This window comes from Vipera berus (assembly GCF_964194415.1).
Source record: "Vipera berus genome assembly, chromosome: 1".
Taxonomy (NCBI): domain Eukaryota; kingdom Metazoa; phylum Chordata; class Lepidosauria; order Squamata; family Viperidae; genus Vipera; species Vipera berus.
The window spans coordinates 253,289,379-253,305,232 of NC_138202.1; the positions used below are offsets into that span (position 1 = coordinate 253,289,379).

The following is a 15,854-nucleotide window of genomic DNA, read 5'->3' on the forward strand; positions in this document are numbered from 1 at the left end:
GGTTGTTCACATATTTGAATCCCACCACTGCCTTCTCCATTCCAAAGCTGTGTTGGAATGTACAGCTGGAGGAGTAGGGGAGGGGAATCTCAGCAATTGCACCATAGTTTCTGAGGGAGGAAGCAACATCTTCCAGAGAAGGGCCCAAGATAGGAGACTGTGCAGTCTTGAACTGGTTGGGAGAGGGAGGAAAAATTTTAGGGTGGTCACATCCTAGAATCTCCCAGAATATATTTATTAGGTTTGAAGATTACAGCTTTAATCTGATGAGATTTGGTCTATTAAAGGTAAAGGTTCCCCCGCACATGCGTGCTAGTCGTTTCCGACTCTAGGGGCCGGTGCTCATCTCCGTTTCAAAGCCAAAGAGCCAGCATTTGTCCGAGGACATCTCCGTGGTCATGTGGCCGGCATGACTAGACGCCAAAGGCGCACGGAACACTGGTACCTTCCCACCGTAGTGGTCCCTATTATTCTACTTGCATTTTTACGTGCTTTCGAACTGCTAGGTTGGCAGGAGCTGGGACAAGTAACAGGCACTCACTGTTATGCGGCACTCGGGATTTGACCCGCCAAACTGCCGACCTTCTGATTGACAAGCTCAGCGTCCTAACCCACTGAGCTTGGACTCATTTGGATTTTACTGTGACGTCTTTGGGTTTGGGCCTCACAAAAGCTGCTTGTTGCGTCCTGTCAGAATCTCAAAGCAAACATTAATTTCTTTGGCTTTCTCATTCTTAATTGTGTGTGTGTGTGTGTGTGTGTGTGTGTGTGTGTGTGAGAGAGAGAGAGAGAGAGAGAGAGAGAGAGAGAGAATTGTATAACATTGCTTACTCCTAAAGGTACAGCATGGTAGGTTACTAAGGTAGGTAGATAGGTAGATGTAACACCGTAAACTATTTCCCCAGATTACCTTTCAATCCAGATCCAACAGAAGAAAATGGATCGTTGCCTGGTGATCTGTATAATATTTGACTAGCATCATACTAGAAATATCCAGAAAGTTCTGGACAGAATGTTATAGCCCAACAGGAAAATGGTTCATACGTTTCTGAAATGTGGCAGACTCTTCTGTAAATCATTCATTTTAAATGGAAGAGCAGCTAGTGATGGTGTAGAGCGGGAAGTCATTGAACATTCTGCTTAATTAAGACTTAAAATGGCACTGCAAACTTTTGATGATTAATTGAAGCATGCATATTTAGTTATTATAATGTGATAATTTTATCTTGTTATACAGACAGTTCCCACGGGGAGCATGATTTAACACTGTGAACACTGTGTTTATTGCATTGTTCATTAAGAAACATACAAAGGCTGGTAAACAATAAGGAGACAGTAATAACTGTCTCTACAATAGTTTAGTTTTGACCCATTTCCACCTATAAAGTTATAACCTTAGTCCTCCAACGGCAAGGAATTTGTGTTGATATTACTGCTTTGTTTACAACAGCACAGATGTTTATTGAGATAAACAGTGCAGATATTTTATTGTTTGTGTTTCCAAAACTATTTGCATTTTTTAACACATGCTGTTCTAAATATGTTTTTACAGCATCATAGAAAAAGTGACAGGTAACTAGCAAGATTTTACTCTGGTGTAGTTAGTTCATTTTGAGGATATTAATATGAAGCTTTTATTCTTTTGGCTTGAGGTAAATAAGCTTGTTCTAGATTTCAAGTACACAAAAATGTTACTAGTAGTATCACTGGTTCTGAAAAACTTCCAGTGTAATTTAGATTATTTTATAAACATTTACGATACAGGTAGTCTTCAATTTACAACAGTTCATTTAGTGATAGTTTGAAGTTACAATGACACTGAAAAAAGTGACCTGTGTCTGTTTTTCACAGTTACACCTGTTGCAGCAATTCCATCGTCATGTGATCAAAATTCAGACACTTGGCAACTAAGTCATATTTATGACGGTTGCAGTGTCCCTGGGGTCATGTGATCACCTTTTGTGACCTTCTGACAAACAAAGTCAATGGGGAAGCCAGATTCACTTAGCAGCTGTGGCCCGAAAGGTCGAGGGAAAACTCACTTAACAACTCACAGCCACAAAAAATTTGGGCTCAATTGTGGTCATAAGTCAAGGACTATCTGTAGTTAGAAGCAAGATAACTGAATATCTCCTGTTCATTTCAACGTATAAACATGGTCTTTTATGATGAAGGACTTCATTGTTGGAATATTTTTTTTTCTTGAGGATATGTTGGGACATATTATTTTATATAAAAAAGTCAGGCTGCTCTGAAATATTAGCTAGATTTACAGTTTCATTCAAAATTTGACTTATTTGTAAATGAGAAATAATTCCAGATTCACGTCCATTGCAGTATAGATTTAGAACTTGTTCCTGCCATTCAGAATATTTGTGTTAATCATGCTTGGATGCTTAGAAAAAACAAAGGGGAAACAAGTGGGGCCAACCCATTACAAAACGCTGCTGGTTGGTCTTGCTGACAATGCCAGCCAGCTAATTGTTTTTCCCCCCAGGATATTCAACATTCTGTGGCCATTGCATACCAAGATTTTTAATTATTATTTTTGAAAACTTTGGGCTTTTCTTAAGCCTGCTAATATATTCTAATGCTTGCCTAGTTACCGGTGATAATCCTTGACAGGATTAATTATTATTATTTTATTTTAATTCCATTTATATCCCGCCCTTCTCCGAAGACTCAGGGCGGCTTACAAACTTAGCAGTAGCCTTCATTCTATGTATATGCCTGCTTATTAGGGCTTTCACACACACACCCCAAGCGGCATTATTACAAAGTCAGCTTAATTGCCCCCAACAATCTGGGTCCTCATTTTACCTACCTCGGAAGGCTGGAAGGCTGAGTCAACCTTGAGCCTGGTGGGACTCGAACCTGCACTAATTGCAGGCAGCTGGTGTTACTTAAGGAGGCATTAGGAAATACCTTTCTTATCTATAATAAATATCATAATTTACCATGAACATTTTTGTGCTCTTTATCTTTCACTGATATCATTTGATTCCAAACAGTTTTTTTATTTTATCTATCTATTGTGTCTGTGATCCTATGTTTTAGTATCAGTATACGAATTATGTTTTTGCTAATGGAAACATTCAGCAACAAATTACTATAAGATGCATTCTAGGTCAGTGGCCATTATGACCACTTGAATATCTATGGGCAGTAAACACCAAGATCGAAGAAAACACAAGGCAGACAGTTATAAGCAGTGATGATGTTACCTAGTTGGGTAATGAAATGCCTGCAAGCAAACAACCAAGCCCAGAAAGCACCAATAAATCCACAGTTAACAGTTGCTAGCTATTGCAATCCAACTGTGTGATACATTGAAGTAGAGCTCATGTTATGGTAGTAGGCCAAATTGTCTGCAGTGGTTTGACAGAAGCATAATTTAGCAATTTGAAAAATTATCTAGTAAGTACTTTGCAAGTTTTTCCTTGCAAAATTTCAGTGGTGATTTTAATTATTTTGAAGAATAATTTGTGTCATGAGACCATGTCCCATTTTTTTATTTCATCTTCATGCTTACCCTATTGCTATTGTATTTTGAAGTAAGCAATCGTATGCAAAGCAGAGTACAAAAATAAGGAATAGTAAGGATTAGAAATTAATAGCTGGGGATAAAAGAAAAGAATGTCAGATTCTAGTTTATACCAATACTATACTTAGCCAGAGCTAAAAGTATTTGATATTAATTACTATGGGATGAGATACCTCATCCCCAGTTCTGAATCTGCCTTGCTTAAAAGATCACTCACTAACAGCAATCATCCATATACCAGCACTCCATCAATATAGCCAGATTTTTCTTTTTTCCCTTTTCTATTTGTTTTAATTTCTTTAAGATTATTATTTAGTTATTAGAACTAAAAACTTCATGGGAGTATCCAACCCACTGAGGCATTTTAAAAAAAAGGACCTGTACAAAGAGACAGGAAGGGCCAAAACAGAAATATAGTTGAATGGAAAATATCAAATAGAAGTAGAAAACCTGTATATTTTATAATTCATATTTAAAAATATTTTATTATTGTATTATTTGGAAGGAAACCAAGTGAGATTATCTATCTGTCTGTCTGTCTGTCTGTCCGTCCGTCCATCCATCCATCCATCCATCCATCCATCCATCCATCCATCCATCCTTCCTTTCAATTTATGTGGCTGCCCATCTCAGATTTAAATTGATTAAATAAATACATTAGGAAAAAAGCAATTGCCATTTGGTAGTTTGCAGTTGCAAGTGTAACTATTTTAGAGTTCAGGCGTTATCTACATCAGGGCTTTTCAATCTTTTCACCGATTGTACCACTTTTAGGATATGGCAATATTCGAGTACCACCAGTCGCCTAGCAAAGTGTCAAAAACGTGACCAGAAAAAAGAAAAAAGTGATAAAGTACAGGTAACCCTCGACTTACAATGGTTCACTTAGTGACTGTTCAAAGTTACAGTGACACTGAAAAAAGTGACTTATGAGCATTTTTCACACTGATGACCGTTGCAGCATCCCCAGGGTCATGTGATTTACATTCGGATGCTTGGCAACTGATTCATAGTTATGTGAAGCTGGTGAGAAGCCGAACCCGCCTGGATGTGCGCGGAGGAGGCGGAGACTGCGTGGGACCTGGCGTCCCGGGTGAAAGTGCTCAGAATGCAGTCAGCCTGTGGGGCAAAATATTCACCTGGCACACCAGGCGCCAGGTGCTCACTGCCTCCTCTGCGCACACCCAGGCAGGTTCGGCTTCTCACCAGCTTCGCCTCACCCGGCCCAGCCTCTCTGTGCGATGAGTAGAACACGCCACTATCTGCCAAAACTGGGCAGGCTGGGTGTCAAGTTTCTGACGTATGGGCTTTTCAAGTGACTGAGGCATTGTTTACCTTAAAAGTCCTTTATTAGCCTAATACACCGGCAAATGCTTGCTCGAAGGAAGCTGGAATCTGAAATCTCCGCCCCTTGCACAATATATTAAAACACAATTCTCCACCTTTCTAATTTTGTCATTAATCATATTCTCCAATAAATTTAAAGAATCAGTTTCCCTTCCATTAGAAAACCTGCCAAGGTCTTATCTTCTTTAGTTAGAGATGGCCTTGAAGGTACAATCCTACTCGTCCCCCCTCTCAACCTTAAACTCAATCTCTTAAAGCAAAACACAAGTTTAACATATGAAATGGCTACTTCTTCATCTCTTGTCAAGCAATAACATTCAATGTTAGCAGCGTTGACACTGGGGTCCGGGCGGCATAGCGCAAGTAACGTGGACTCACTCCACTCACTCCCCTCCCCCGGGGTGTGTCAAGTGGGTGAGGGCCATTTGCTGGTCTTTAGGGGATGGTGCCTTTCTTCATTCTTATGTTTCTTGCCTGTTTGTCACTGCCACCTGTGTGCGCACCTGGCATGGATGGCTGCTACAGAAATTGTAGATTGGCTCCTGGCCAGCCTGTTTTATCTCCTCTCCTCCTCTTTCTTTTCCCTTTGGTGCAGCTCCAGCTGAATCTTCCTCCTTCCAAGGCTGCGTCTTTTTTTTCTCCCTATCCCACCAAAACTGCCTCCTTTTATATCCTCTCCTGTCTCTGCCCCCTCCTCCTTCTTTCTCTTCTGGGTGAGCCGGCACTGCTAATCCTGGGGCCTTTGTCTCGCCCCAGCAGCTCTGCAGCTCCTGAGGACTCTCACGACAAGTCCTGTGCTGTGCCGCTTTGGCTTGTTCCCTCCCCTGCTACACTTGGCTAGGCTGGGCAGGGTCGCGTACTACCTGCCAGGTGCCAATGTACCACCAGTGGTATGCGTACGACTGGTTGAAAAGCCAGATCTACATCAGGGGTCTCCAACCCCCGGGCGATGGCTCACTACTGGGCCTTGAGCTGTTTGTAACCGGATCACGGAAGTGGCAGTTGAGTGTGCACACACACATCCTCACTTGCATGAGCAGGGTCTGAGTGCATGCATACATGCTCCATTTGTGTGAGCAGCATGCACGTGTGCTCGCCGCTCATGCAGATGGAGCTACATGTACGTGTCCACAACTCGCACAGACCCATCCCCTCTCCCTACACTCTCCCCTGCCAGTCCTCAAACCTGGAAAGGTTGGGGAACTCTGATCTACATACCAGGTCTATTGCAAATCGGGTCTTAACTTAGTGCCCAGAGGGAGCTGAGCCATTGCCATCTTGTGCTAGAGTAAGGAAGAGCGATACATGGAGAGCTGTGAGGAAAATACAGAGCTTCTTCAGGTCAGTAACAAGTGGCAGAGCATGTGGGGACAGGCAAGTAGTGATCTCTTATTCTTCCTTATGCTCCTTTTTTCTCCAACATGAGAAGTTAGAAGCAGCAGCAGCATCTTTCACCACACCCTGCTAAACTTGAATTAGGAAAACAGGCAACCCAGCACAAGGACAGAATGGTGACCCTGCCAAGCAGTAGGGACAGGGAAGCAATCCTGACTTGGTCTCTGCTAGTGGAAACCTGATTGGCTCTGGCCTGAGCTGTGATGACACCTTCATGCAGAGTTAGGAGATGAACAAATATGGGATTCAAATATGTGAACAAACGATTCTCTGTGTGGATGCAAATTCTGGAAGTCCATTCTGGGCCTGGGCAACAAAAAATTAGCTACCGAAGTGGTGCGAACCAGCTGAATCCCACCACTGAAGCTATTGCCCTACTTTGGGCCATTGCTTGCCTCCTCTATTTGTCACTAAGGAGCAAATCATCCAAATACTGCTTGTGAACTGTGAGCGAGATCCCTGTCATAAAATAATGGGTGTTCATTTCTTCAGAGAGTCTACTTAGCCTAAAATTCCTAAGTATTTATTTATTTATTTATTAATATGTATTTTATTGATTTTTTTAAAAAACTAACAACCTGGTGCTTTGTAAACAGCATGTTGTCTGGTTTCACATTTCACAACAATCAATAATAGTCAATTTCTATCATATCGTACTCTACATAACAGATTTCCTTGATTTTCTCTTCTCCTCATATTGTTCTCTTTTGCAAACGTTAGGTTAATACAGTTCTTAGTAGTTTAGTAACAAACAGGTTAAATATAAACATTTTTCTAACATTTATCCAATTAGTAATAGCATCAATATAGAATTTCTTTTCTAGTTAGTCCCCTTGGTTGCATTATATGTCCTGTTTTCAACATTCTCATTTAGACTTTTCCCCCACAAAACTGAAATCATTTTTATCTGTTAAGATTTTCTCAAAGTTGATTTGGGGTTAAATATATAAGCTGTTTCCCTCACAATAATTCTCCCAACAATTACATTTCTCATATCATAAAAAAAATACAATACTACTCAAAATAAGAAAGAAGAAAAAGAAAAACATATATCTCTCAAACTAGAATTTGTTTTCATTTTTTAACTCTATTCCCGTGGTGGCGAACCTATGGCACGCGTGGCATAAGTGGCACACAGAGCCCTCTCTATGGGCACGTGCGCCATCGCCCCAGTCCTAGGCCTTCAACTGGGTTTTATAAAACCATTTCACTTTAGGCCTCCGCTGCCATGTGCAAAAAAAAAAAGTTCAATCATTTTCAACTTCTTGCGGGGAAAAAAAAGTGCCCGCAAAGTTGGAATTGATTGATTAAACCTTTTAGTCCCACCCAGTCTGCCATTACCACTGCAGCCACGCCGACCCAATGTGCCATGCCTACCCAATGGGCCACACCCATCCAATGGGCCATGCCCACCCGGCACACGACAATACATAAGTGGGTTTTCGGTTGCAGTTTGGGCACTCGGTCTTTAAAATGTTCGCCATCACTGCTCTATTCCATTTAATAAACTCTGTTCCATTCAATAGTTACTGGTTGAGCAGACCATCTAATCCCTTGAATCTGATTTTAGTCTTTTTCTTTCACCAAATGGCTTTTCTCATTCATCTATTCCACTTAGTTAAAAAGTCTTGCCATTTTCTTGTGGATGTTGTTAAGGATGGGAGAGACAAATCAGTTAAGATGTTGATTTCTTTCTCTTTTTTGTCTCTCAAGTCGTAGATTATTTGGTGTCTCTGTAATCCATTTTGTCAGGCTTTTCTTTTTATCTTCAGCTTTCTTTTGTGATTCTGGGGTGTGGACTATCTCTTCAGTCATGTCTTGTATGTTTTCCTCCATCTGCGTTAAATCACAATTCCTTCCATTGGTAGATTCTTTCATTTTCTGAAAATTCTTATGTTATGAGGTTACCGTATGTCCATTTATGTCATCAAAGTTGTTTTTAATTTCATTGTGGTTTAGAGCCATTGTTGTTTGGATTAGTTGCAACATAGTGAGCATTTCCTCCTGGAAAGTATTTGGTTTTTCTTGAAAAGTTCTTTTTGCAAGCTCTTGAAATTCCATAATAGCTAGAATTCAATTTTTTTTCTTTCTCTGAAAACAGTAAAAAAATCACTGTCAATAGGTGTTTATCATCCAAGAAGGTCAGTTATGTTTTTTCAATTATAATCTTTGCTTATTGTGGCTGGCCCAGAATGTTTTGTTTAGCTCTTTTTAAAGTTCAAAGAAGTAGGCTATCTCATTCTGGGTATCCTGCCAATACTTATAACAAAACAGCTAAAGTTATACATTCTCTTCCACCACTAGATGTCAGCAACAGTCTGTTTTTGTCCCCATTATAGTTTAATTCGCTGCTTCCTTCCGTGGAAGGGTGGAGCAAAGCTCTCCCTCCTTTCATTATCGGAGGCTTTTTTTGCTTCTTGGAGTATCTTTTCCAATAGTTCAGGATATAGAATTGGAGAGAGAAGATCAAATTTCTCACCCAGTTTCAGCACGCTGTTCACCAATGTTCTGATGAGTACTTGTGGACTTCGGCTGCAAGTAGCTTGGGCTGGTTACTGAGGTAGGGCCAGCTTTTCTCCTGTCAGGTTAAAGGGAATTTCCTGATTGAACAGGACAACCACTGTTGTTTCCGAATCTCTGGGGTGGCCCTCTTCCTTCACCGCCTCTTCGGGGCGGCTTTAGACCCATTTAGGGTCCCCTGGCAGGGCGAAGAGAGCCGTGGGAAGCAGAGCTTTCGCAATCCTGTGACCGTGTGCTACCGGGCAAAACCGGAAGTCCCTAAGTAATAATTTAGCTTCCCTTCACTCCATGCAAATAGGATGGCGTTTACTAATGCAGCTTCACTACTTTCGCTATAAATGTTCAGTCTAACAAAACTGATAAAATGGAAATGAGTTTATAATCATTATAAGCAGATAATGCTGATGTTACTGTCTGGAACTATAATTAGTTAGAGAGGCACGGGAATAAATATAAAAAGTCCAAGGCTTTTCCAAAATGCTAAAAGCTCTTAAAGTTGCAACATGCTCTATTATTTATAAAATAGCTGTACTTTTCATTCAGTTAAACAATAAGGGATTCCTGGTCATCTGCTTTAGAAATTAGCAGAAAATCCAAAAGGTATAATGGATATTTGACACAATGCTTCCTTTGATATATAAATACTCTCCTTGTCCTTTTGTTGCAGAAGATGATGTATCAAATGTACAAATCATGTGTGCCTGGTGCCAGAAAGTGGGAATCAAACGCTATTCTCTGAGTATGGGAAGCGAAGTGAAATGCTTCTGCAGTGAAAAATGTTTTGCAGCTTGCCGGAGAGCATACTTCAAAAGAAACAAGGTAAGAGAATAGGATTGTAATGCACGCACAATCTGATCCTAAACAATATTTTAAATAGTATTTTAATAGTATGTATTTCTTTCTTCTCTTCTCACCCTTTTCAATCCTGTTTCTCATGTGCATTTCCTTCTGAGCTACCAATACATTTAATAAAACATACCCTGTTATCAGTTGCTTATCAGTTAGGCATCCTACACAGGTAGTCCTTGACTTACAACCATTTCTCCTAGTGATCATTACAACAGCACTTAAAAGAGTGACTTATGACTGGTTTTCATATCTACGACCGTTGCAGCATCCCCATGGTCATTGACCAAAATTCAGCCACTTGGCAACAGGCAAGTACATGATCACAAAATCAATGGAGAAGCCAGATTTACTTAACAACTGTGGCAAGAAGGGTTGTGAAATGGGACAAACTCACTTAACAATCGTGTTGCTTAGCAACAAAAAATGTTTGGCTCAATTATGGTTGTAAGTCAAAGACTACCTGTATTCTATAAGGGCCAATGTATTGCCAGGTAAAGCTATTCATGTTGGATTATATAAGAGCCACACATATTCTAATTACATTTGCAGTCTTGTAAATCTTGTTGCCAACACTGGTAGAATCTTAAAATTAATGCTTTCAAAGCAGCAGGAATACAAATCTTATTCAGAGGTATGCTAGATTACATTAATAAAAATGTGTTGCTTCAGCTGACAACAGGATTAGAACATTGATTCTGAGGGCTTTTGTAATGACTTGAGTTGACTGAAATTTATGTTTTTCTCTCATTAATTAATTTAGCACATTTTTAAACACTTCAAACATTTTTGTTTATTCATAACTAGTCTAGGGACTATTCTGAAGTATGTAATATTTTATTTTGCCTTGAACTGAAATGCAGGTTTAATATTCACTAATAAAACTTATGTTTTAAGGTTTATTTAAAGCAATGGGAATTGCTTTCATTTACATATAGTTAGAAGCCAAGGGTGTGAAATAAAATTTATTCCACATGCTATAACCAATATTAATAAATGATGAGTCATCATTTATTAGTATAAATCATATATAAATGAATCATTGAATTAAACTGCATACCTTTATTATTAATAGAAATATGATTTGTAATTGCTGCAATCAAATTTTTATGGACCCTGTAATACTCTGATAGAAGCTTTAATTGTATCTCAATGTTTGTCATATCTATAATCGTGGGATCATTCTGAATTTTAATTGTGTTTACTGATAGTGGACATCAAAAGAGCATAAAGCAAATATATTATTCTGTTGAGGTTTTGATACCGCTCTTCAGTTAGATTTCCAGAACAAGTTACATCACAGAATGACCAATCAAAGTAAAAATATAAATTAAACATATTTTTACTATTTATAACATGTATAAAATTAAACTGTTATAATCTAATCAAAAAAGGGAAAGGGAAAGAAGAAAAAAGTAATAACTGGTTGAATAAGTAAATAACTTTTTTAAGTATTTGCTTTAAAAGTGAATAAGGTAGTAGTTCTGAATTAGTAATCGGACAAAACACTATAGACCCATGTGATAGTTTGTAAGAAAAAAGCTGTAAAACTAAGAAAATTTGTGTAAGGAAAAATAATGAAAAAAATATTTTAACACAATCTTTAAATACGCGGTGGCTTAGTGGGTTAAGACCCTGAACTTGTCGATCAGAAGGACGGCAGTTTGGCGGGTCAAATCCTGAGTGCCGCGTAACAGAGCGCCTGTTACTCGTCCCGGCTTCTGCCAACCTAGCAGTTCGAAAGCATGTAAAAATGCAAGTAGAAAAATAGGGACCACTACGGTGGGAAGGTAACAGTGTTCCGTGCGCCTTTGGTGTCTAGTCATGCCGGCCACATGACCACGGAGACGTCCTCGGACAAGCGCTGGCTCTTCGGCTTTGAAACGGAGATGAGCACCGGCCCCTAGAGTTGGAAGTGACTAGCACGCATGTGCGGGGGAACCTTTACCTTTACCTTAAATAAAAGGATTCCTATGGAAGGGCTATCTGATCTGGGCTGCAAAAATCTATTTGATCATGAGATGTCAGTAAAGAGAAACAAAAAAATTTATCTAACTGCTCTCCAGTGGTTGTCAGGGTTTTACGGTCATTGAAGAGCAATAAAAAATTGCAAATACTAGGAATATTTGTATATTTGAAATTAATATTGAAATGATATTTAAGCATATGTTGTAAATAGTGCTCAAACTGACTTTAAATAAAGTAGGTAGACCAGAAAATTACAGTAATCAAATCTAAAGGAAATGGAGTTAAATTTTATTTTTTGAAGGGGGGAATGAAATATGTTTTGAAATATTAAATTGAAAATATAAAAATAGAAATATTAGAAGATAATTGTAATTTATTATAAAACTGCTGATTTAAAAGCATTAAGTAGAATGCAGTGAAATAAATGACAAGATTTTCCAGGTATCCCAACCATAAAGCCCTCTTTTTTATTTTTTAATCTGTAATTCTGGTCTTTGACTGTAATAAAAAAATCTTCTTCTATTCCAAAGCACTCTTAATAAAATCAGGCCCTTTGCTAGCTGTTTGAAAACATTTTACATAAGAAAGGCTGTTAAATGTTTTGAGTTCACATTACTCTTGTTCTTCAAGCAGTGGTGGCATTTTTTAAGAGCTTATCCCTTTCACTAAATTAACCAGTAATGTCACTTTCGCAAACACTAAAACAAATCAATAAATAACTTTTTTAAAAAAAACAAATGGAAAGCAACCCATTCTTTAATTCTACCTTTTGCTCCTTAACTTTCAAACACCATTCTTTTCTTAAATTTAATACTTCCAAATTGTAGTTTAAAAATACCTCAGGAATCAGATGAAAGAATTAGTATCATGAGCAATTTAACCTTCTTGTGCTTGCATTATATTATTTTGCCAGAAGTATTAAATGCATGCAGTTTTTGCTTTTGGATCCATGTAGGCAGATATACACAAATTTTCAGTCTATTCCTGGATTGAAAATATTCCCACTGTGTTTTATCAGATAGGTGTATAATTGAGTTTTGAAATAATGAGAATTAGATTATAAAATATAAAGGACAGGATGTAAGATGCACTGATTAAAATTACTTTTCATTAGGAGATTTTATAGAAAATAATTTTAAGATATGAGTGGAAACAATCTCACTAGAGATATTCTATGAAATGGAACATTTAATAACGAAATATTTCCTGAAGCCACTCTTCATGTGTTTGTTTATTTATAACATTTATATGCTGCCCGAATCCAGTTATCGGCTGTCGCAAATATTGCTCTTGTGGGAAAGGTGATCAAGAAAGTAGCAGCATCATAACTTCAGAAACATTTTCATGATGCTAGTCCATTTGAACAGGGGCTTTGGCAAAAACATTAGTATTGAAATGTATTGCCTTAGTGGAGGGTGTGAATGAAGCACTTCTACTGAGAAGATTCATTGCCATTCCCCATGGTATCTTTTTGGATTACCTGGCTGGACTTGTGGACCCCATGTTATAGATTAAGTACGTAGGTAAGTACAGTTTATTGTTGACATTGCATGTCAACAATAAATGCATAATGGAGAGAGAGAGAGAGAGAGAGAGAGAGAGAGAGAGAGAGAGAGAGAGAGAGAGAGAGAAAAGTTTAGCAAACTTACATTTTGTCCAAAGTTCTACTACAGCTACTCCTCAACTTAAAACTTTTTATTTAATGACCATTGAAAGTTACAACACTGAAAAAAGTGACTTATGACCATTTTTCACAGTTACGACCTCCAACATCCCCATGATTATGTGATCAAAATTCAGATGCTTGGCAACTGCTTCATATTTATGATGGTTGCTCTGTCCCAAGGTCATGTGATCACCTTTTGCGGTCTTCTGACAAGCTAAGTCAATGGGGAAGCCATATTCACTTAACCATCATGTTACTAATTTAACAACTGCAGCAATTCACTTAACAACTGAGTCAAGAAAGGTTGTATGATGGAATAAAACTCACTTAACAAATGTCTCACTTAACAACAGAAATTTTGGGCTCAGTTGTGGTCATACGTCGAGGACTACATTAATGTGACTAAATGCTGTGTAAAAGTAGCCCCTAGACTACAACCCAACTAAAGATCTTGAAAGTTTGATCGGTACATATTTTAAATTGTTCTGATTTTAAAAGACAGCAAAATAGAAATGGCCACTTGATCACTAATATGAGAGAAGACATCTGCTAGTAAAAATTCTACCACTTTGCAATCCATGAAGTTGTCAGTTATTTGGCCGTGTGTGTGCTTTGTCTTAATCGCATCATAAAAAGATCAGCATAGGACATCGAATGCGATGTTCTCCATCTGTCTCTGGCCATAAGGGCAAAAATGCTACTCTTTAGATATTCTGTGGAATTTGCTTTCAAAGAAGGAAAGAGAATATCATTTAGAAATGTATTTTGGTAAATTAGGCTACTTGTCAGATTGAATAGATACTGTATCGAATCTGTTTTTCTTAAACTGAGGATACCAAAGGGAGAACCTTGAGCTTTAGATGAAGACTATGTTTCTTCTTCCAGAGCCAGTCATGCATCTTTCACTATCTCAGGATTTAATTCCTCTTGAGTGGCATTTGCGGTATTTAAGACTGGACATGTCCTGCCCGCTGATTTCCTCCACAATAAGGGCAATAAGAAAATCCAACTAGATAGCAAATAGTCATCTGGGAGGCTAACAGGTTTCTTAAAATGTTTAGCAATTTTAGGTGAGTTTTAATAAACTTCAGAGCAGTATCATCTCCATTTGTAAGTGTGCAGCAGACATTAATTTGAGTACATTTACAGCTGGGCAATAGTGTTCCGATTCCAAATCTCTGTCTTACACAAAATCTGTGGAAATACTTCCCCTGGAACATTTTGAATGTAAGGATAATTAATTGTCTCTTTTCTGGAGTAGACTAATAATCAGAATCATGCAATTAGGCAATTGTTAACACTGTATTTAGGTATACCTTCAGAGATAATGATAGAAATAAATGGCCAAATATTTAAAGGAGGGGCATTGTTTTATTGTAAGGCATTAACTGATCTTTTGTTTTTTGTACTGTTGTGAGCTCATCTTACCACTTTGGTTTTACTGTGTGTGGGTTATCATCAACATTTTTGTCTTGGCAGTAGTCAGCAGGGCATTTTTTCTCATAGAACACTCAGAATGGCGTTCCGGCATCTTTTATTTTGCCAAAAAAAGCTCCCTCTGAAAGCCTATTGCTAGGCAATCTTGGCCCTTTTTTATGACTCATGGACTTCAAGTCCCAGAAATCCTGAGCCAGCCATGCTGAGGGGAAAGGGAGAGGTTTCCATGCTGAGCCATGCTGGCTCAGGAATTCTGGGAGTTGAAGTCCTTGAGTCATAAAAGAGCCTGCACTAGAAGAGGACATTAAAATTATTTACAGGATTACTTCTTTAGGAACTAAACTTTTAGAATGTAAAACAGCTAATTCAAAAAAGCCAACAGGAAAGAAACTCACATTTTTCATTTGCTTCTGTCTTTCGGAAGGTAAAATTAGATAACAAAATACGGTAATCTATTTCCTATGTTAACATCTCTGCAACAGTATAAAAAAGTTTTGGATGATGGAATTATTTTTTATCTAAGGATAACTAATGATAACAGCTCTTAAATCTGTTATTTTGTTTTATTTTTGCACAAAAAATTGTATAATTTGCATCTGCATTCATTTACAAATAGAATATGTTGTTTAAAATGTATTGGTGTTGAAATAATTAGTGCACACATATACCTAAAACCAGTTTATTGCATTTGGCAATTGTACTAAAAAAATCTCATTGTCAACCAATATAATTCATTTAATTTGAAATCTAGTGAAAAATTGATTTAAATTATTTTATTAAAACAAATTAATGGCAATTCTTTTATAAGAAGTTGCCTCAAACAAAATGAGTTTGACATGCCTGCTCTAGATAGTTGAATGCTCCAAAATAAATTCTAGACCAGGCCTGTACATGCAGCCTACCAAGCACTCTTGGACAGAGCACAGACTTTTTTTTTAAAGCAATAAAATCCCCACCACTGCCCTGAAAGTCATGTTGCCTAGTGCCTCCATGGCTTACCATGACCACGAACTCCAACACTGAAGATGCTCCTCTAGTCACCAAATCATTGATTAGCCCACCAGCATTCCTTTGCAGACCACAAAGATTTTTAATTTATCAGTGTGGGCCTTTCCCTTCTACAAGTTGCAC

At 38.1% G+C, this 15,854-nt stretch overlaps 1 protein-coding gene across 1 annotated transcript in view; it reads left to right on the forward strand.

Annotated features, from left to right (window-relative positions):
- Positions 1-15,854, forward strand: part of SOBP (sine oculis binding protein homolog) — a gene marked incomplete at its 3' end in the record, with an annotated part of 163,819 nt that overhangs the window by 47,289 nt on the left and 100,676 nt on the right. The window contains exon 4 of the mRNA XM_081329155.1: positions 9,474-9,625. Within this exon, the coding sequence (XP_081185281.1) occupies positions 9,474-9,625 (152 nt within the window). The remainder of the gene's footprint in view (positions 1-9,473; positions 9,626-15,854) is intronic.